The sequence below is a fragment of the Rhipicephalus sanguineus genome, chromosome 6, assembly GCF_013339695.2.
Source record: "Rhipicephalus sanguineus isolate Rsan-2018 chromosome 6, BIME_Rsan_1.4, whole genome shotgun sequence".
In the NCBI taxonomy this organism is placed as follows: Eukaryota; Metazoa; Arthropoda; class Arachnida; order Ixodida; family Ixodidae; genus Rhipicephalus; species Rhipicephalus sanguineus.
In genome coordinates this window covers 126,334,166-126,357,025 of record NC_051181.1, presented here as the reverse complement: position 1 = coordinate 126,357,025, position 22,860 = coordinate 126,334,166, and the positions used below count along the sequence as shown (strand labels likewise).

The window sequence follows — 22,860 nt, the reverse complement described above, 5'->3', positions numbered from 1 at the left end:
GGCACCGCCGCTCTTGCAGGGAGACCCGTGACAAGAGTGGCCGGCGCATCGGCGCCGGGCTACGCTAGCAACGCTACTAGCTCTGCCAGCTCTGCTACTACAACACATACGTCCGTTGAGCGCGCGCGCGCACTCCGCGCTTATCGCCTCCCAGCGGTGGCTGGACGCGTCAGAGCCGCCGGCGCACGATCGTCGCGGCAGCGGGCCGCCCGCCCGCTCCCCCCCTCCGGAAACCCCCCCTTTGCGCCGCCGCTCCTCTCCGGTGCTGTGGTCGCGCAAATGGGAGGATCGGATCCCCTCCGAGGGATGCTGCACAGCCGGTCTCTTCAGCTGGGATGCTCGGGAGCGCTCGCTCTGTGCGCGCTTCTCTCCCGCTTCCCCCAGTAACCCCGTTTTAAAAGTTCGCGCGCGCGCACCCCGCCCCCCTCCCCACAACCTCCACCGCACAGCGCAGCCACACGGCAAAACACAAACCCCCCGACACTTATCGTCTATCCCCTCACGAATGGCACATTAGAGGAAACTAAAAACATTCGAAATTTTCAGTCAAACGACAAAATATTTGGATACGTGCGCCGAGCGTCTCGCGCACTACAGCTCCGCAAAGGAATCGAGCTCGTTTTTTCCCACGGTCGCGGTAAGCACCCAGAGGTCTCTGACGACATAATCGCAGTTTTAGTTGGCTAGGTTTAGCGTCAGAGCGCCCATCTCGCCGAGAAAGCTGGAGGAAGACATTTCCATTTCTTGTTTGTGTTCCGTCATCCCGAGCAGTCATCATCGTATCTTTGACCGTTAGGGGGCCGTGGCAGCCGTGGTGCTGTGAACTTCAGAGGTGCAGAACGTGGGATGGGGTCGCGTTTAGAACAATATGTTTTAAATTGTTTCGTGACAGCCAGCGGCTGCTCGGTGGTGCTCCCCCGTTGCCACGGAAGCCCGAGGATGCGTAGTGCGCGCAGGCAGCTCGCTCTGCTATACGCGGAATCGTCTAGCGAGGTAATTTGGAAGTATTCTGTGAGTGTCTCGTAGGTCACCTCGCCGTTTTTTCTCCGCTGAATACTATGCATTCCGGATATGATACTTTTTTTTGATCCAATGAGAATGCGCCATCGTACAATCTGGGTCCAATGGGAACCCTTCATCTTGCCGGCTGGCCAATGAGATGATAGACGCTTCGTGACAAGCCTGGATCTCAATATGGCGGCGGAGTCTGCCGCTCCGACGAGGGAAAGACAGGAGCGATGCGAAGTGTTCTCGATGGATGCAAAGGAGCTCCTGCCGGAGGTATGTTTACTTTTTTGGCTCACGTGGCTGCGGTGCATAGTGAACCTGGCAGGGCATCGGTGCGCGCCGCAAGTTTTGATGGTTCCGTGTAGTTTAAATAGTTATTTATTTGTTATTGAAACAGTAGGCTTAATCATCAGCAGGCGCTGTTGTGGGGGGGTTTTGGACGCGGCTTCGACTGGGCCGGTCGCATCGCCTGCGTCATATCGCGAGCTTTCGTCCGCGCTGTATCCGATTGTTTGAAACATGAGCAGCCACTCTCTGTGCCGACGATGCCTTGATTGCGACCCGGCAATGTTGCCCAAACTTGTTTCAAACGGCGACTTATAGCTGGGCGTGACGATTTTGCCCGACTGTCGAGCCGACATGTTCCTTGACAGCGAGGTTTTCATTTAGTTTTTGATTTTGGAAGCCGCGCTTTCTTCGTCGCGTACACCCGCCGCCGAAATGCTACCCCATGGCACACACGAAATGCGCGATTCGGCCTAGAGCGCGATTTTTATAAAATGGTGTCCTCACTCGTAGCACAATTGTATTCCAGGTAGCTATGTTGCTAATGTCGTAAGGCGCCTAAACAAGTACCGCGTACTTAAAGATAAGCGCTTGGTAGCTAGTAAGACGAACGTCTATTTCTTCCTCGTACTTCCAAATAACGTCGCGCTTTAATTACTTCGCTGGCAACTTCTATTTTACTTTTTATCCTGCGTGTTTTTCTCTTCTGTTTACCTCATGGCGAGCGTCTATGCCCCGAGTCGGCGCGGCAAAATCCTGTTTTATGACCTCATACCATAAATTATTGACCGTAGCACTGAATCTGTGGATCGGATTTTGCAGTTTTCGACGCCACATTCTCGAACCACTCGTTCCGTAATTTGTTAGCGTCGCTGCAGCGCAATCGCGCGGTATTTTTCTTTCCGTTTTTCGCGATCGCCATCATGCAGAAATTTTAATGGACGGTGCGTGGGGAAGCATTCGAACGTTGGTGATGATCGAACATTTCGTTACCTCGGTAAATAAGGCACAGTAATGTCAATGCAAGCTTCGTCTTGTCTTTTCGGTTCGGTTTTTTTGTTTTTTTTATCGTCTCTGAAATGTCTGCCTGGCGGCGCGCGCTGGGTAAGCAAGCGATGGCTTCTGAAAAGGTCGCGAACGCGAAGATGCGGGCCGACATATTTTTCTGCTGCTAACGAATTTCGATAACTGCGGACTGCTCGTCGATGATCGCGTGAATGCTGCGAGAGTCGCGCCAAACACATTTGCAGGATCATATAAAGTTATCGATCGCGCTCAGTTCATAATTTCCTTTTCGCCACATTGCGGGCATACCTGGTTCTTTCTTTATTGTTGTATCGCGTGTTCACCCCCGCAGTTGCAGAGTGCACCCGTGCTGTGTTACGTTTTGTTATTCGGCGGGAAACGATTATCGATTCATTTGCGAATAAAAAAGAAGTCAGGTTTTCGTCATCAAACTTCGACGTCACCTTGTTGGTGGACTAGTATTACTCGTATTGCACGGCAGTTTGTTATGATGTTCGAACAGTTATGGCGTTTGCCATTTTTCTAATTGAATGCCTGTCCTTCGAGCGATCGTCAAGCCTTTGAATATCCTCCACAACTAGGCTTCACTCGTATTTCTTTTTCCTTTTAAAAAATAAATTCGCTAATTTTGTCACGTACAATGCAGGTACATGTACATACAGCCATATTGTGTGTTCTGTGATCTTTGGTACTCTATGCCCATCAAGGTTTGAGAAATACACACTAGCACCCTTTTTTGATAGCATGTAAGTTATGCTCTGCTGTGACACAGTAAGGGGATACCAAAAGACGTGTTTGTTTCTTATTGCTTTTACTTGGCTGGATTTATGTGGTCTTGTAACTCTAGATACACCACTGACTATGAAAGGAAACATGTAATAATGGGTCCCAGGTCGCACTGAAGTAGAAGTGCACAGCATCAAAATTTGCTGAGCGTAGATTCAGAAGCCATGCTCGAACTAGGTGCTTAGGCAGTGGTCTGTTTCAGGGGCGTAGGCAGAAATTTTTTCCGGGGGGGGGCACCTCCTTGATCTGTAGTGGGGACGAGCAGGCAGATGTGGTCGAGTGTCATTTTCTGCTCTGTATGCTATGGCAAAAAAAATTTTCGGGGGGGGCACGGGCCCGGGTGTGCCCTAACGTGGCTACGCCCCTGGTCTGTTTTGAGCAATCTGATGCATTTCGTATTGGCGACCTGCTTGCAAGCATCCATGCCTCGTACAAATGACGACACTACGCTGTTGGCACCCTATAAGTTTAGTACAACCGTCACCCACAAAGCTACGGTGCACTTCGTTTCTGTTTTTACTTGGCTGGATTTAGGTGATATCATAACTCAGGATACCCAACTGACTTGTATGAAAAGGAGCATGCGATAACGGGTTCCAGGTCTTTGTGTGTTGCACCAGCGTAGAAGTGCATGGCATGAAAATTTGCTGAGCATGCGAGATGTTCAGCATGGATTATAAGAAGCTATGCAAAAGCTAAGTACATTGACAGTGTTCTGTTTTCAGTTTGATGCTGCACTTCATATTGGAAACACGTCCTAACAAGCTTGTATGCTTCGTACAAGTGACGAGTGTACATGGTCGGCAACGTAAGAGATTAGTACAGTCAGCACCCACTAAATAGCACTGAACCTGCTAAACGTTTGTTGTTTCTAGCTAAAACATTTTTTTAAACATTCATATCAGGACCTTCAATAAAAGTTTCGGGGTGTCAAATTTCATTTTAAGGCCAACAATGCAGAGATAGATCAGTGTGATAAATTTAATCGCTTTAAACGCTCAAAAGCGCTTGATGTTGTAGAAATGGGCTGGTGCATTTATACAAATTCTCTGAGTTGGACAGTGTTATCCATGTCCCTGTAGTCTTGGGTTGTTGCTGCTGACTACAGGTGGAACCTAAGCCACCGTGGTGGCACATTGGTCATGGAGTCGCTCAGCTGCTGATGCGAAAGATGCGTGTTTGATCTCCATTGCGGCGGTCACATTTCATTGGAGGTGAAATGCTAAAAGCATGTGTACAGTGCGATGTCAATGCATGTCAAAGAACCCCACGTGGTTGAAATTATCCGGAGCCCTTCGCTATGGCGCCTCTCATAGCCTGAGCCTCTTTGGGACGTTAAACCCCATGAACCTAACCATAAACTTAACCTACAAGTTGAACCTATTTTTTTTTTATTCTTCGGTCGTCGCCAACTGTGGCCTATTGTGATGAAAAAAAGCCGTGTCATACTTGATGTGAGCCCAGGAACAACATCTGTGCACAATCTGAAAGTGAACCAGACTGCATTGTTCTTTTTTTTCAACCGGCTGCCATGTTTGTATTTACATGCCTGCTCAATGTTGAAGTTCATTTTGAACTTCGAGAGTTTACAGATCTGTTCTCAGCACTACTGTCTATGCTATGTATAAGCATTTGGAATTTTCTTAGTTCAAGGATGGTACTATTTATATCTTGAGTTTCATACCTACTTGGCCTCAATTCTTGGATGCTTCACTACTTTGTGTCAACAAGCCAGCATTAAAAATTAACGTTCTCATTTTTACGGAAAAGAAAAACATGTGACTGTGCACCCCTCAGGGATTGCATCTTTTGTGAGAGTATTTTATAGTAGTTTCATGCTGTTTGCTCTGAAGTTCACAGACTTCTTGAAGATTGAGAAACTAGCTTTTAAACGCTATTCAATATTCAGTGTTTTGGGACATTCAAAATAAATACATCCTCATGGAGATTACTTAGTTGTAACAATTGCCCTGTGTAATGCTTACAATATAGTCTGGATGCAGGCGACAGTTTGGGCTCCTTGTGACACTCCGCTTGTCTAATGGTTTCTCATCACATAAAACCTGCATGTTTCTGTGAACTTCGGTTTTGTTTCCATTTCATTGCAGAGTCATTAGGCAGTTTTCGAATAGCGTACACAAAGCTTTGCGTTGGCTTTTCGCGCAACTGCGCATGCGTCGTACGCTAACCGCTTGCGGGCTCCCATTAAGTGACGGAAATAGCGGGCCGCTAACGCAAACACTAACTTAGCGTACGCTATTCGAAAACTGCTTATTACTATGTGTTTAAATACCTATCATGCTTCCAAAGTAGAGGTGATAACAGAAAGGAGTGCAGTGGTGCATTATCTTAGAGTGCAGTAGTGGACTATGATAAGGGGGTCACCATAACTATTGGTGCCTTTGAACTTCTGCACCTCCGTAAGTGCGGATGCACTTATGGAGGGTTTTGTATGATTGGTCGGCCTTTTTGGAAGCTCTTTGTGTGGAGCTTCTTTTTTCACGTAGGAAGAAGGCGACATTTGAAAAATTCTGAGAAAAAGAATACTAGTACCACTTCCAAAAGCTGAGCCTGGAATTGACAGAACCAGTTACTAAAGAGTCTGAGAATTGGGGACCCAAGAAGGTTGCGAGCCGCCGGGCGCATGCGCAGAACCCAAGCCACTCGTGGGCTCTTGCGTTCGCGTTGTCCCAAGACCCAAAAGTAGAAAACTAGCATGGGTCCCCAAGGCGTCTTGGGTCGCGAGCAAGACGACTCAGACGAAGAGCGCGGGCCACGACGCAGTGTGGCCGCGTCTAGCATCATTTTAATTTCGCCACGCGTGCCGTTCCGTGCGTTTGACCCAGCGCAGCTTGCGTTTGACCCTGTTCTCAAAGTCGGCTGCTCCTCAGAACACAAGTGTAGCCTGTCCAACGCAGCTTGGGGACCCAGCGTCTTGGGTCCCCAATTCTCAAACTTTCTCTTCTTTCACTTGGGACCTCTGCTTTAGCAGCAGCCACAGGGATGTTTACTTCATTATTGAGGAATTTCTCATAGAGACTTAAGTAATGACTTATTAAATTCTGCCAGCTTTAAATATTTCATTATATGTCACTTGCAATTCAGATTAATATAACGTTTAAGGATAGCAGCCTAGTAGTGTTAACCTGCAGAACCTGGTGGAAAAATCCACCCACTACTTGGTGATGGTGATGCCAACATGAAATTTAGTGTGTCAGGTGCCAGTTCAACACACAAAGCGGCTGAAGTTTCTGAACATGGCCTAAAGGGACCCTGAAACGGTTGTTTGTCGTTTTATCAGCGTTTAAGCGAGAGCATCATCAAATCATTCGCACCACAAATTAAGTGACGCACCGTATACCAAGGCCGCTTCGGACAATTATATCTATACCCTCCTTCTCACCACTGCCTTGCCTCCTCAACTCATGAGACACGCTGGCAATCCAGCACTCTCATGAGCGCACTCGACGGCTTGAGGTTCTCGGAGGCCATGGCCAAGTGCGCCCTGCAGCACACAGTCTGGCAGCAGAGACGAAGCACGCGGAGTGGTTGATATCTGCTCTAACAGCTGCCGCCACACTACCAGCCGATCTTATTTTATTCTCCCTTCAACCTGCAAAGGCATGAGGACAAACAAAAAGAATTTGAGAACGATAAGTGTAAACTCTGGCAATGTAATTGTGTCTTCAGGGGTGAAGTCATAGCTGCAGACACATGGATTGTGGCATTGACCGGATAGCGAGAGCGCAGCGCTCATTGCAGCGACGAGCTGAAGCGATTCCACTTGCCAGGTGCCTCACAAACATTACACGATGTTGCAGCTTTACAAGTCACCAATTGCTAGATATGTGGTACACAACACAGCTAGGGCAATTGATTGTGTTCAAGGAAAGAAACCTAGAGATACGTCACTCAGCTCACATCAACACAAAGCACGTAGTAACACAGGCAGACGACGCTCGCTGGCCACAGGAGGTTTCGTGATGTAGACTGTGCATGTCCAATAAGATCAGTCACTGGTGCTACGTGTATTGGAACAATTCTACGTGTTAAAGGCGCGAGAAGTTGAAAACTAGTTTGGCTGAGCTGCTGCGATCTGTAGCGATTCACATGTTTAAAGGCTTGTAATAAATTACACAGTTGACGCAGAGAGCTTAAATCGGTCTTCAAATGATTCTTAGGGCTTGCTTTAACGGCTCAATGCCGTTAAAGCAAGTCCTAAGAACCCCGGCTCAGTGCCGTTATACAGTATTGTCAAAACTGTTTCAGGGTCCCTCTAAAAGCATGCCACGAGCACATTTGGTAAAATGAGTTCGCAGCAGTCACACTACAGAGCATTGTCATGTGTTGAACATTGCATCTCGCTGTGGAGGCTGATAGCTTGTGTGTCAGAGAAGCTGTGGCAACAGGATTGTTTGTGTGCTGCAGATCATTAATTTTGATGCTAATTTAACACTACATATGCCAGGTAGTGGTTGGCATTTCCAAGTCTGAAAGCTGTGGTCCTTTACATTAGATTTACATTACAAATGATGCATTACGTTATTTTGCATGTTTTTGTCATTCGTAGCCAATATTGACGAGGAAGCATGAAACATGTTCAGCCCGAACGTGTCAGATGCAGGTGAAGGTGGTGCAATTGCGTTCTTGCTGCTAGCATTACAAAAAATTATATACAAACTTGACACAGGCTGTTGTATCACAGTTAACGAAATACAACTCTAATGTATTAGGGGTAGTAATAATAATATCTGGGGCGTTAAGTGCCAAAACCATGATATGATTATGAGGCATGCCTTATTGGAGGTCTTCGGAAATTTCAACCTGATATGGTGTTGTTTAAGTGCACTGACATTGCACAGTACATGCAGGTGAACAAGTTGGTCAAGCTTTGCTGTGGCTACAGTGTGGCAGAGAAAAGGCAAAGAAACGGATGCAACACAGCTCTGATGCATAAATTGCGATACGGTGTTTCATGAGTTCAGAGTGACACTAACTAAAATCAAGGAGAGGCTTAGTCGATCCCGGGTGGTAGCCCCGACAAACATGGTCCTCCGTATAAGACAGCCTCAGATCAAGGAACTATAAATCGTTCTCCTTAGGGACTTGTTGCATCCATTTCTTTGCCTTTTGTCTGTGTCTGTCGCACCGTGGCCGCAATGTAGCTTGTAGCGTGCCTGACTGAGATGTTGGTTGTAATGCTAAAAAGGTATACGGACAAAAGAACAAGCACTACATCTAGTACCTCGGTCATGCTCTGCCAACAAGCCTACGCTCCTACTCTTGTTCATCGCGATTTCACTCATTTGGCCCTTTCGACCTCTTGTTCAACGCAGAGGCAGTGGGAGCAACCAGTAGGCGGACCACAATGCGACGCTCTTCAACAGTTCCTGAGGGATGTCGAGGACCGAGACGGACTCACGGTGACCGACCCCGACCGACGAGCGCTATCGTTAGCATCCTGCTGGGTGTCGCTGAGGGCATGGCACCAGGTTCTACCTTTCCAGGATGCCGCTCGGGTCTTGTCAGTGTGAGTGACTCCTGAATTGTGTTGTTTTGATTGCGAGTCTGAATATTTCGGGTGGTCTGTCCATTCCGGTTGAGGACAAACTGTTGGGTCATTGTGAAGATTTGTTCGCACTTGCAGCTAGCACTGGTTGCATGACCTACCTAGTCGCAAAGCAACTGGTCGCATATTGTCACAAATGGCTGCTTTGGTTGAAAAGAGACTGCTTTGGCTCAGGCACTCCCTGCTCAATTTTTCACTCACACAACTGCAGTCATGAACCTCTGAACCAGTCAGGTGCGCAGGAACAGGACAGGTCTGCTTATTTTGTGAGTACAGGTAGACACGAATTCATTGTGGCAACAAGTATAAGTCGCACTAGCAGGTGTGAGAATCAGTTGTCGTGAGTTGCGTTTTGGTTGCCAGTCGCAAATGGTCACGCAAGCGTGAATGAGCCTGTGGTGTTGTGCTGCTAAGCACAAAGTCATGCATTTTAGCAGCATCTTGATAGGGCGTAACGTAAATATGCACAGTAGGGGACTCCAGGTTGTCAACTATGATCTGGAGGCCTTTGCTTGTGGCATCCCTCATAACACGCCGTGCGTCTTTGGGACACTAACCCTTTCGGTGTAGATTTTTTTTTTTTTTTGGCAAATGCCACCTGCCAGTGTCGATTTTTTTATTGCCGATTTAAATTCTTCAGATGAATCTATTTCAGAAAAAAATTGTAGGGTGACCATAAAGTGACAAAAAAATTGTTTGTGTTGTTACATGCACATGGTTTGTTCATGAGTAACAGCAAGATAAATTAAAAAAAAAAAAAACCTATACCACTGTTAAAAAATTATGCCTTGCAATAAACATCTGTGTAGTTCACAGACGTACAAAAATAAGTGCACGAAGTGGTGTCAAGTGGAAACACAGAGCGAGAAAAGCCACTTTTGAACCAGGCAGTATCGTCTCGCCGCGCACGCTTTTGAGATGTCACTCGCTCATGAACATCTGAGTCTTAACTCATAAGTAACTCTTGTATGACGGGCTGACATTTACTGAATCAGATTCTGATTCAGCAGTCGAGTGACACTTCGGAAGAATCACTGCTAGACTCCCTTGCGGCAGAGAAACTGGCGCGCACTTCCATAGCGCAAGCAAACTGCGCAGGTGAGCGCACTGAAGATACGTATGTAGTTGTTAGTGCGTCCGGAAAGCGAAAACAAGTCCAGAACCTATAATAATCATTCGTGCTACCACGAACCAGACAGAAGCGGTTTTTGTGAGTCCCCGAAACGGGAAACGCAACCACAGTGGCATCGTTTGTGTCAATCAGTGCCTTCACGGAAACAGGCATAATCATGTACTGGGAAGCAATAAACAAGAGAGTAACAAATTGGTCACCTTTTTAAAGATTCTAAACCAGAAAGCCATCAGTTTTGCGGGCGCAATAAGCAGGAACCGGCCGAAGGACGAAACCGAAACTAGCTGGCACACCGAAGTAGTAAGGCATAAAAAAAAAACTGAGAGACATCAGCGCTAGAAAAAAATTCCACGTATTCTCGCAGTGTGGCAGCACTGCGAGAATGATCGAAAAGGCACGCGTTTTAAACATACAGGCAGTGATGTGCACGCTCATCTTTGACCATCTTGTGGCTGTTAGCGGATAATGTGCATGTACGTCTATGACCCTCAAAGGATTAAACCATGCACTTAAAATTAATTTAATTAATCTGACATCGAATGAGTGATGTGTGAATTAATGCAAGTATAAGGAGTGCGTATGGACAGAGAAAGAGGCAAACGCTGCTGCAATTTGAGTCTGTTGTAATGAACCATGATTTGTTGTGGACTATACCTCATTCAGCTATGGCTCATTTATATATTTCGGTAAATGAGGGAAAATGCCCTCCATATTTTTAACTTGGGGCCAGTTGACTGCTATAATATTGCTGCAATAGCCTTTATAGAGGTACTTGCTCATATGTAGTGCTTACATTCTTTTTTTACGCATTAGCACTAAGGAACGTAAAGTGGAAATCGTGTGAAGCCGACCGGCCTGTTCTTGCCTACTGTATTCACTCATTTGCCGAATTAGAGGCTGTGGTGTGGCACTGCTCAACTCAAGGATGTGGGTTTCATTTCTGGCCACAGTGGCCGCATTTCGATGGGGTCAAAATGAAGAAAACAGCCCATGTACTACTTATATTTAGGTGCGCATTAACGAACCTCGGGTGGCCAATTAATCTGCAGTGTCCCCCCCACTGTGGTGTGCCTTCTAATCACATACACTCAAACCTCGATATAACGAATTAACGGTTATAAGGAAATGAAAAATAGTCTTGTCATAGATACAGTGCTATGAATGCACGTTTATAACGAATTTTCGGATATAACGAAGTCATTTTCGTGTTAGATGTGACTGTGCTATAATGAGGTTATAGTGTAGTTGTTTGGGGAAGTAAATCACTAGAATTTCAAGAACTGGCAACATATTGTACTTTTTTAAGTGAAGCTGGTTATGAGTTGCAGAAATCAGTGGCGACGGCCACTGATTTCCCCGTGCCGGCGAGCATACAGAAATGCAGCCCTCGAAGAAGCGCCGATACCTGCCGCGGTGGTCTAGTGGTTATGGTACTTGATTGCTGACCCGAAGGTCGTGGGATCGAATCCTGGCCGCTGCGGCCACATTTCGGAGAAGGCAAAATGGTGGAGGCCTGTGTACTTAGATTTAAGTGCACATTAATAGAACACCAGATGGTCAAAGTTTCCGGAGCCCTCCACTATGGCATCCTTATAGTCATATCATGGTTTGGAGGCGTAAAACCCCAACAATTATTTGAAGGTGCGCTGGTCCCATGCGTATTTGTATGTGCCTTTTCCCAATAATTGATGCTCTCTCGATCATGGGCTTGTTGGTGATCAACCATTTCTGATATGGCAATCTGATCTTTTATCGAAGTGACTTGTCATTTCACATTGCCACGTTTCGTTGTTGCCGGGATATGAACTCATTAGTGTTGCTGTTGCCTCTAGCAACTGAAGTGTAGCGCTGCTAGGCACGTATGAAAGTCCAATTTCTGGCATGGAGGAAGGAAATAGTTAGAAGGGAGCATTGCGCAGTGTAATAAGTAGTAGGTCAGGCACGCACGCACCAGCTTTGCTTTCCCCCATTTTCCTGGTAGGGGAAGGGCTCCCGAATTTTTGTGTACTTTTCTGCCTTCATGCTGCTCGTTAGACGCACACGGGAGGCCAAAACAACATCGGCTCTTTTTGCAGGGAGACGCTGCGTTATTTAAACGGGCCTCTCTTCCTCAAGACGCCAGCGATCTTGAGAACCGAGCTGCTCCTCGCCATCACCAAGTGCAAGGTGCAGCTTTCGGCGACCTCGGCACCGTTTCTGGCGGTGTGTGAGTTCCTGGAGAGGACAGCCCACAGCCGATTTGGTGACCCGCTCATGCGGAGGCTCCTGGAGTACACCCCCTCGCTGCCGCTGCCCGAAGGTGGGTGTTCCACCAGCGTGGGCCAACTGCCGCTCTCGGTGACAAAAGAGGGGGGTGGGGGGGTCATCGAAGGGAAATGCAAGGGTCTGTGCTGATATGCCCGCATTTTTGTTCTAAATTTCTGTTCTCCTATTGTCTTAGGACCAGGGGCGGCACTAGAGGGTTGCAAAGGCGGATGTTAGGCCTTCTTTCCCGAAAAATTTCGCCCGGCCCCCTTTTTCCCTCCCAAGAGCAAACGTTGCCAAAATACAGTGCACAAGTTTTCCACCTCCCTGCACCCCCAAAGAACTTGCTTGTCATGGGTGCCCACCTCCCCCCCCCCCCTTCCTCGCTGTAAAATATCCTGGTGCACTGTCCCTGCTTAGAACGACAGAAGGTTGAACTACATGGTAGGGATTGATCATGGAATAACACTAAGGCATGCGGATGTGGACACAAGAGAACCACGTATCTTGCCTGGTTGTTGTATTTCAAAGTATTTATGCAAACTTCGGCCGTGTTGGCTCAGTAAAAGTTTCTCTAACTTGCATTAATTCTTTGGTTCCCTTTAGAGCACATGTTAATCTACTTTTACCGACAAGGTTTCCGTAAAGAAACCGGGCAGACACAGCCCACCTGTCTAGCTTACACGTTGACACTACATTTCTTTGTAGTTTTCCCCCTTGCGTTGATTACAATCAAAACGACACAAGCTAAGCTGTCTCATTCTTATTCACTCATTAACCCGTTGTGTTCCTAAACCTTTACCCTCCTTCCATCCGTTCCGGTCCAAAGCTGAAGAAATCAAAGTTCAAGCAAAAGAAGTTTACTTACTCATTTAGAGATGGCGCATAATGCAATGAGGAAACGGACGTGCATCAACCACAAAAGAACTTTTCGAGCAGTGACCTAACTTGTACTGCTGCGGCCGTGTTGCACTGTCGGGAGAGGCTCAAAAGTGAACTGCACAGGGTTAATGTCAAGACGTTTTCGTTTTATATGCTATGCGCTAACGACAGACCCTACAGTCGGCTTTACCCTCGTCTCTATTTGTCAGGCCTGAAATCGTGTGACGCCGATGAGCTGCTGCGCCATCTGGAGTGCCTGCGGTTCTGGCGGCAGGATGCCGTGGTGGAGAGGATCTGCCGAGAACAGCTGTCCGTCCTTGCACGGCAGGAGCAAGAGGAGCGCAACGAAGAACGGCGCCAGACGGGCCTGGAAGTGGTGCGGGTGGGCGTTGGTGGGCAGGCCTTTCTCGAACACCTGCTCTGTGTCCTCTACCGGCAGCGGAGAATCCAGGAGCTTTGCACCGAGGTGAGGGTTACACTGCAGCTGTAGCTCACTATTTTGCTCATATTGCTTTCAGTAAAGTACACTTAGGAAACGTCACTCGCGCTATATTTAGTTAGGACTGAGTTGCATATGCCGCTGAAGCAATCTTGGCATAATTCGCGACCCCCTTAAAGGGACACTAAAGAGGAAAAGCGATTTTTCTCGTCTTAGTAAATTACTCTTTTACAATACCACAATCGCCACGCTTGGTAAGCGAGCTAACGGGCAAAAAGAAAATGCGGGTGACTGCGCCACTTTGACATTCATGCACCCAAACGTTGTGATGTCGTAGATTTTAACGGGATCTATTCGGTCCTGCGTAGCTCCTAATCGGTAGAAATGAAGTACATTGTCCTCTGAGGGCAGCCATAACATACCAAGTTTCAAGAAATTTCGTTGAGCCAATGTCGCCAAAATACGAAAAATACACTGAAATCCGTGACGTCAAGTGTGGCGATTTCGGCACAAAATTTAAAAATGCAACTTTGATCTTGATTTTCTACTCCATTAATAAACTTATGATAGTGAAATTAATGACATTAGAGTACTCAAAGTACAATTTATTGATCTAAACTGATTCATTGTTTCACTTTAGTGTCCCTTTAAAGTAGAGCTGTGCAAAATTTTGGGTGCGAAGCGAATTCGAATATTGAGGTGTGAGTGCGAATCGAATCAAATATTTTTCGAATATTTCTCGAATATTTCTAGAATGTTTTTTGAATACTTCGAAGCGAAATTGCAGAAAAAAAAGGTTAGAGAGGATTCCTAAGCATATTCTTATGAGAAAGCAACATGAAAGCGTTTCTTTTCGCCAAGTTGAAGCACTGGCGAGGTGGTGTTTCATAGTTGTCTATGAAGAATGAGGCAATGTAGAGGCCGAATTCTATTTATGTACATGATTTGGTGCAACCGAAGTGTTGCCGACAACCCTTTACACGTGATAGGCAAAGATGCCATTTCCTCAGCCTCTCCTCTTTCAACTTCTGTGGAAGCCCAACTGATGTGGTGGTCAAGGGTGTGCTCCCTTCAAGTCCGGAGTTCCAAATCTGCCTCGTAGACATTGATATATAAGAACATCTGAAATTTTGGATGCTGAAATTTCGGCGTCCGATTTTTCTGACTTCCTGCCCAAATTTCAGGCCCAGAAATGCATTAATTGAGCCCCCAACTCTACCACATCTTTCATCTCCATGTTGGAACCAGCGTTTTCTTGAGTTAATACATTTGCGGCCGTAGCGGAGCTTAAAAGGCAGCTTTGCCGCAATACGAGGGTGTGATGAGGTGAAGCATATTGAAAATCTAGGGACCACTTCTAATCGGACGGTGACTGTGTCTTGACAAAGTTCGACTGTAACGGAGCTTGAAAGGCAGCTTTGAAGCAATACCGGGGTGTGATGAGGTGAAGCATATTGAAAATCTAGGGACCACTTCCAATCGGACGTTGACTGTGTCTTGGCAAAGTTCGACCGTAACGGAGGTTGAAAGGCAGCTTTGCCGCAATACCGGGGTGTGATGAGGTGAAGCATATTGAAAATCTAGGGATCACCGGACGTTAACTGTCTCTTGGCAGTTCGACTGTAACGGAGCTTGACAAGCAGCTTTGAAGCAATACCGGGGTGTGATGAGGTGAAGCATATTGATGTTCTAGGGATTACTTCCAATCGGACGTTGACTCTCTCTTGGCAAAGTTCGACCGTAACGGAGCATGAAAGGCAGCTTTGCCGCAATACGAGTGTAATGAGATGAAGCATATTGAAAATTTGAAGGGCTCACTTTCAATCGGACGTTGACTGTATTTGTTTTTGGGAAGTTCGAATAGTTCGAACAGTAAAATTCCAGTGCAAATCGAGTCGAATAGCAAGCACTATTCGACAAATATTCGAAATTTCGAATATTCGCACACCCCTACTTTAAAGTTGACCCGTGCTTATCCGTGTTACACTGCAACTATGATCATAGAGTTTCCTATTATTACCTAGAGGGAAGCCTGTCGCTGCGATGCTGTTGTATGCATTTGAATGCTGGTATATGTCGGATTTGGATTGGCATCGTTCATGAAGAGACCGGACACGTCAGAGACGCATCTGGCTAGAACCGTTCTTTGCGTTAGCTTTGCAGTGAAGGAGCCCGGAATGAGCTATTGTTTTTTACCATTGCACAGAATCAAGTTTTGTTTAACATTGAGATTTTGTGCTTCGATACGCAGTTTTATGAAACATAAAATGTAGCAAACGGCCGCTAAACTTGGAAGACGGACGACAAGGTTTGTCGACAGTTTGTCGTCTGTTTCTTCCTTTTACCGTTTGCTTATACAGTGAAATCTCGGTACAGTAGAACCCCGCTGTTACGTTCCTCACTGCTGCGTTTTCCCGGCTGTTACGTCGTTTTCCGCCGGTCCCGGCATAGCTCCCATAGGATACAATGTATTGGGAACCCCGCTCTTACGTCGTAACTGTCGGACCGTTCCCGTATGATACGTCGCGAAGTGCGCTCGGAGTCGACCGAGTGACTACCAAAGAGAGCGGCCATGGTGCTTTTTCACGCAGCTTGGCCTCGTTTGACCGTAATATTAGCCGCATGAGAGGCGCAAGCAACAGAATCTTTCAATTGATGCAAACAAAAGCATGGCCTTCGAGATTCAAATTGCAAAGATGGCGTCTATGACGTAACTGCTCGCGAAAGCAAGGCCTTCGAGATTGGCATTTACTATTAACAAAAGCATAGCCTCTGAGATTTGTATTGCACAAACATGGCGTCTATGACGTAATTGCTTGCGAAAGCAAGGCCTTCGAGATTGGCATTCACTTCTGCCATCGCGTTGGCGTAGACTCATCATCATCGTTATTTGTCGGAGAACGGGAGGAGTTCGAGCTGGTTGGAGCTCGCATGGTCGTGCGTGCGGTTCGCGGTCGGACTCGTCGCGCCGGTCGTGATTGCGTGTGCTTAGTTCTTTCATGCCTACAGCTGTTGGTGTTAAAAAAATCACATACGTTGATTACATTTCTGTGGATGAGGCCGTCCTAAGCTCCGCGTTTCTATCCATCGAGCTAGATTGCGGCTGAGCGCGCCAATTTTTGTGCTGCTCGTAAGAATTGAAATAAAATTCTGTACCACTGAATATTTTGCCGTTTTTCCTGTTTTTCGGCTCTTACGTTTCCCGTCTCTTACGTTTATTTCCTACGGTCCCTTCAAAAACGTATCAGCGGGGTTCTACTGTATAACAAACTTCAGGGGACCGCGGAAAAATGTTCGTTATTCTGAAAGGTCGTTATAGTGAAAGCCCAAAAATTTACCATAACAATAGATTTTCAGTAACGCAAACGTCCTACCTTTGCAACGGTACGTCCTTGAACTCGTTTCTCACAACAATGCACACGTGAACGTCAGACAAGTCACGTTTATTTGAAATAGTCCGTGATCGTTTTTTGACGGGTGCAGCACAAACTCTGCGTCACGAACGATTCTAGACCGTCCGCATTTTTATGCGCCGCTTCAGTCGCTGTTCCGCTTTTTTCTATAAATATGCGGAGCTTCCTCAAGTAGTCCAACGCATCTGTGGCCGACACAGACTCATCGCGACCTTCGGGTGCTACCGTGACATCGTCGTCCATGTCATCGCTGCAATCCTTTAAGGCCCAACTGCATGCACACGAGTTTTGAGCGACGGCCGACAGGATTTGCTGTTGCGGAGGGCCATCCATCGCCGTCGCTTGTCGCGTCGCAGGTTTCTGGAAAGCCAGAAAAAATCGCTTGTCGCCCGAAAGTGAGCGTAACGATATCCGGCAACATGGCAGCATCTCTGACCTTCGCTTCGGTTGCAATTTGCTCGTGATGCTTTTAATCGGCGTGTACTCACGCCCCATCTCACGCGGAGAGCGAGGCAGCGGCCGTATTTTGTCGTTAATTTTGATCGACAGTTCGTTTTGATGTTTCGGTGGTAGCTTGCTGCATTGGTGGTAGCTTGCTGCAATGTCAACATCGTCGTCGTGTGAGGTAGCCCTTCTCCCTGCGAAGCAACGATGTGAGGCGCTGCGGCTTTTCTTAAACGTTCTACGACAGCAAGAGGAAACGTTGTCGAGATGTGCCTCGTGGACTAACCTCAACAACAGCTATCTGAGATAAGCCATGATATAGCTGACGCAATAAATGATAGAAGCCAAATTTATGCTATTTTTTTTAGATTTCTCAAAAGCATTTGATGTCGTCCCCCATCTTGACCTAGTTACTAAATTAAATGCCATTGGAATACACGAAAAAGCAGTTTCATGGATAAAGAGCTACTTGGAAAACAGAATGCAGTGCACAGCTCTGAATAATTGTGTGTCTGATTACCTTGATGTTTACTCTGGTGTACCGCAGGGTTCAGTGCTTGCGCCCCTACTATTTCTGATCTACATCAATGATATTCAATCATGCGTTTATCCACCTGTACAGATGCGATTATTCGCTGATGGTTGCGTAGTGTACACAAAAATAAATAGCAGGGACGATCAAATAGAATTAAACAATTCCTTAGCTTCAATACAAAACTGATGCAACAGATGGGGGATAAACTAAATGCGCCTAAAACAGCTAGTATTTCCTTCACGCATAAAAAAAACCCTCTTTTGTTTCAGTACACAATCAATAACGTCCCGCTGAAGAAGTGTGATGACATCAAATATCTCGAGGTCACTTTTACGACGAAATTAAACTGGTAATGTCATATAAATAACGTGTATCAAAAGGCTCTACGCAAGCTGCACTTTTTGAGAAGGAAACTAAAAAACACACCTCCCATCGTTAAATTAAATGCATATAAAACTCTTATTAGGCCAGCTTTAGAGTATGCGGACATAGTATGGGCCCCGCACCAGAAATATTTAACCGATAAATTGGAACGCATACAGAACCTAGCATTGCGGTTTATATATTCACAGTATTCGCGATAAACGTCCATTACGAACTTGCGTGTCAGGGCTAACATCCAACCACTTGTACAACGCAGAATGGTTTCTAGACTGAAATTTTTATACCTCCTTTATAAGGGCTCTTATCGAATACCCCAAGCGACATACATTCGTGCGCCATTCAGGCATATAACTAGGACGAATCATAATAAAACAATACGTCAACAACCCTGTCGTAATAACACTTATAAATATTCTTTATTTCCATACACCATTTCCCATTGGAATACACTGCCTGCTGATGTTGTAAACTGCTCATCTGTCGATGAATTCATTAGCAGCATTCAGAATTTAGAATTCAAGTGGTAAAAATGATTGGTATCATTAGTATTTCGTATAGTATCCCTTTAGCGTGCACAGTTATTATACTGCAGTTTTACTGTTTATATGAACACCTTATTTACTGCATAATGTTCGTATTCCTTGTTCATTTTGTATGTGCTCGTACTCTTTGATCTGTATATATGGTCTCATTTTTTCCAACTTTTGTGAACTGTATTTACGTTCAACCCACTCCTGCATGGGCCCGTGAAGGGCCTGCAGTATTGTGAAATAAATAAAATAAAAATAACGCAGTTTGCAAAGTGCGATGTAGCGTAGGCAGCGTACGCTTCCGGGCGCCCCATGGGATCGCAGCAGATAGTACTGTCGTGGTTAAACGTAAGATTGCGAAAAAAGAAAGTCACGAAACGCTTTTATGGCATCCTTATCTCAAACAAGACAATAATAAATTTGTCATGTTGTCATTCATCTACTCTGTAATTCTTTTTCGTAATTTGCCTGCATGCACGCAATAGTTTTCAATTGAGCAACCGTGACACTTGGTCACGAACATGTGGGTGCTTCCGTCGCGTCAGCGTGACGGAGCCCGTTTGTCGCAGTCGCCTTCGCTCGAAAGTCGCGTGCAATGCATGCGGTTGGGCCTTTACAAAACCTGATGCGTTGTCGCTTCCGCAACAGAGGAAAAAAAAAAAATTCTCCGCCCGCGTCTTTCTCCTCCCGTGCCATCTCAGGTTTTTGCGGGAGGGCGTCCGCTCTTCGCGCTGCGTCGTCTACTACCTTACAGCTCCGACTGCCATGACCGATACACTGAAATCTAACAATCCTCGCATTTCGGGATATAAGTTCGTAGTACTGAGGTGTTGTTATGATTACACGGGAATTAAATAACGATCGTTATTCTGAATTGTTCGTTATTCTGAAGTTCATAGTAGTGAAATATATTTACATTGAAACTATAAGCAGTCGGCACGGGATTTGTTAAAAGTTCGTTAATTTGAAATGTTTGTTAATGTGGTGTTCGTTGTAACGAGGTTTGATTGTACCCTGCAGGTGAGTGAAATTTTGTTTTGAAGTGTAAAATGGTTGTATGGGATCCGTTTGTGAAGCTTCTTTTTTTAGAAACTCTTTATTTGCGCAGCCGTATCTACGTTTTAGGCCAAGCCTCGCTCAGCGCCTACCAATGCAAGCCTCGCAGGCACATACAGCATCATTCCCATCGCGGCACAGCGCCCTTTAGGAAACTCACATGAGGGTGGCGCCAGATTTTCCTCTAGGTATTATTGTGAGAAACTCTATGGCTGTGACCATGTGATTGCTTTTCTGTAGGTGCGTTCTCTGTCTTCCCTTCTTCTCTGCAGTCTTACCCACTCCTTGTTTTTATCCTCGGCAGACTTCGAGGTTCTCTTGCCACGAAGGGGTCCAGCTGGTGAGGGGCCTGACGCAAAGGGCCAACGACCCCGAGCGTGCAGACGTGGCTGAAGCCCTCGCACACGTGTTCCTGGTTCGGGACCTGCTGCAGGCGTCGCCGTTCTGCTGCACTCGCGAGCTCATGGTGCTATGGTGCCAGCTACAGAGGATACAGGGCCATGCGGTGCCACAGGTGGCACGTGCTGCGCTGCGCCTGCTGCTGCCGCATGCGGCAAACAGCGCGCAGTTCTACCTCTTCTGTGATGTCCTGTGGGAACATGTGAGTGGGTCTTGCCCTTTACCTCTTCTTTAAGGGGAGACCTTGCTTTGGAAACATGCTTTTTGTTTCTGAGCAGATTTTCATGAAACTTTCACGGCTGATGTATTTCTGTGTGCCGATTCCAGATACAGCTCAGACCACTTATAACGTAACCGCTTACAGTGCAGTACCGGCTATAATGCGGTTTTTTCTGACTCCCGTTTACTCTCCCATAGAACTCCATGTATACGCATACCGCTTATTGTGCAGACCCCCGAGATGAAAGACCGGTTATAATGCGGCTGCCGGAACATTCCCAGAGATGCGAGGGTGCGAGCGTGCTTCTTAGCGCGACGACGGCATTACAAAGGAGGAGGGGACGCGGAACGAACGAACAAGGAACGGGGGGGAGAAAAAAAAAAAGGGATGGCTGTGGGGGACAGCAGCCCGGCGCAGGTGCGTGGTGTGAGGAGGGGGAGCGGTTGCGCGGCCGACGGAGAAGCCTTTGCCCCCTTCGGCCGCTTGACATGCGCGCTTCGTCGTTGCTTCGTCTATATCGCGCGTGCAACCTCGATTCTCCCGCAAGTAACAATGCTTTGAGACGCGATTGAGCTTTCGCCTTTGCCACCAACAGGCGGACTTACAAGCTTGAAAGACTTTTTCAGGACGAGCTTAAAAGACTTTTTCAGGATAGTTGCCGCGGCTGTTCTCCCGATCGCGAACCGAAACTTCGTTTCACGCGTGATGCCCTCGGTTTAGCTCGCGAGTGCGATCTCTTCTACTCCCGATCTCCGTGTTGCCTAGGGCAAGCTTCTCGCGGTGGCATGCCAAGTTGCAACGCGCACGCTAGGCCTAACGAGCGCTAGCTGCCATGTCGGCGGCCGCGGACTACAGAAGTTGCGGTTTGGTGCCGAGTCAATGAAACATTTTGCAATTGTTGCATTTAGAAGGGGTGACTTACATCTTTTACGAAAACGCGGGCGTGCGTGTGAAACACTCGAGTGGTGGTTTGTGGTCGCCACCGTTTTCGACATCGCGGACGCGCAGTGTGTTACCGCGGCAACTTCCCGTGACGGCGCATTTTTTCCGCGTTCGTTATGTCGGCACCGCAGGTCCGCGGACGCTAACAGTTCAACATATTCAAATGTAAGCAGATGCAAACTTACGCCCCAGTCGCATGCCGCGATAGTCGGAATCGTGCTCCTGCCTGTTGGTCATGTTTTGTACACGTGCAACCTTTCAAAAATGTTGTTTTGGTTATAGTGCGGATATTCGCGACTCCGGCGACTTACGTTATAAGCGGTCTATGCTCTATGCTGTTATATTTCTAACATGATATGTGGTTTTTAAAATAACAAATATGTGTCTATTGTTCGGAGCAAGATTTTTAACAGCTTCGCTGTTAAAAGCTGCCAGTAAGAAGTCCATTAACAACAAACCCCTGTTGTGCTGTTGCCATAGGAACCGCCACAACTGTGTGCCACCTGTGCTAAAAATAGCCATGCTGCCGCCGAGTTCTTGCATAGCAACCGCCACAGTTTCTTACCAGGGTCAGGGCCAGAGATTTCAACACATTCAGAGTGGCAAGCTTTCCATGTATTCCGGATCCGCTCGTCGCAGTCTCTTGGCTGCTGCTTCTTCAGCCAAGCATGCTGGGTCCTACCATAGAGTTTTCTACAATACTTACTAGAGGGAACTCTGGCACCGGTGTCTATGGGAGCTGCAACGCATGACGCTTCAGCCAGCATGGGAATGATGGGTAGTACACAAATTTGTCTAGACTTCGTTCTTTCGGCTCCGTTTGGCTGCGCGTCGCCTGCACCCGCCTTGTCGCAAAACAAAGTTCAGCAAAAGTCAGCAGTCCCACTTCACCACTTTAACTTTTTTAGGCTCACCAAATCAAACCTGGTCACGAAGTTCACAACGGTCCATTCTTTTATCCGAAAGAAAACCAAAACACGGCAATAAACAAAGCCACAAGTGCGTTCCAAGCCCGCAAGTACGAAGACTAGGCAAATTTGTGTACTACCCGTCATTCCCATGGTAGCTGAACGATCGCAGCGCCAAAGTCCCCTCTAGTTAATTTTAGGAAACTCTTATGGGTCCTACCACAGCTGTCATGGTGATTCCTGTGCTGCCGCACGACGAGCTGAGGATCAGCCAGCTTCGTCCTGCCAAGCTTTGCGCAACTTAGTGCAAACTTCCCGCTTTTTCTTTTTTTTTTTCAAAACTACGAGATTTGCAAAGCAAGTCAACATATCGCAATGATCTAGAATGAGAGCTGTATACAGTGAGACAAGAATGGATGTTATTCATTTGAACAAAAGTTGCGGTATGTTCAACATATACCGGAGTTCCACCTACTGTAACTTGTGTTCAAGTTGGCTTAGAATATGCATACTTGTTTTACTGCATTTATTCCGGATTATTGTGATGGGCTGAATAGCTGTGTTAACTCTCACAGTTCAGAAAGAAACCGTTCTCCTAATAAGGCATGTGAAATGATGGATATTTTAAGAAATGCATGAGTACCAGAAAAATAATTGT

The 22,860-nt window shown here is 46.6% G+C and overlaps 1 protein-coding gene across 1 annotated transcript in view; it reads left to right on the top strand.

Annotated features, from left to right (window-relative positions):
* The first annotated feature begins 730 nt into the window (after positions 1-730).
* The window catches only part of LOC119396366 (uncharacterized), a 32,495-nt gene continuing 10,365 nt past the window's right edge, over positions 731-22,860 (top strand). Inside the window, exons 1-5 of the mRNA XM_037663559.2 lie at positions 731-1,281; positions 8,442-8,635; positions 11,882-12,105; positions 13,142-13,398; positions 20,038-20,334. Of these exons, the coding sequence (XP_037519487.1) occupies positions 1,195-1,281; positions 8,442-8,635; positions 11,882-12,105; positions 13,142-13,398; positions 20,038-20,334 (1,059 nt within the window). The 5' untranslated portion in view covers positions 731-1,194. The remainder of the gene's footprint in view (positions 1,282-8,441; positions 8,636-11,881; positions 12,106-13,141; positions 13,399-20,037; positions 20,335-22,860) is intronic.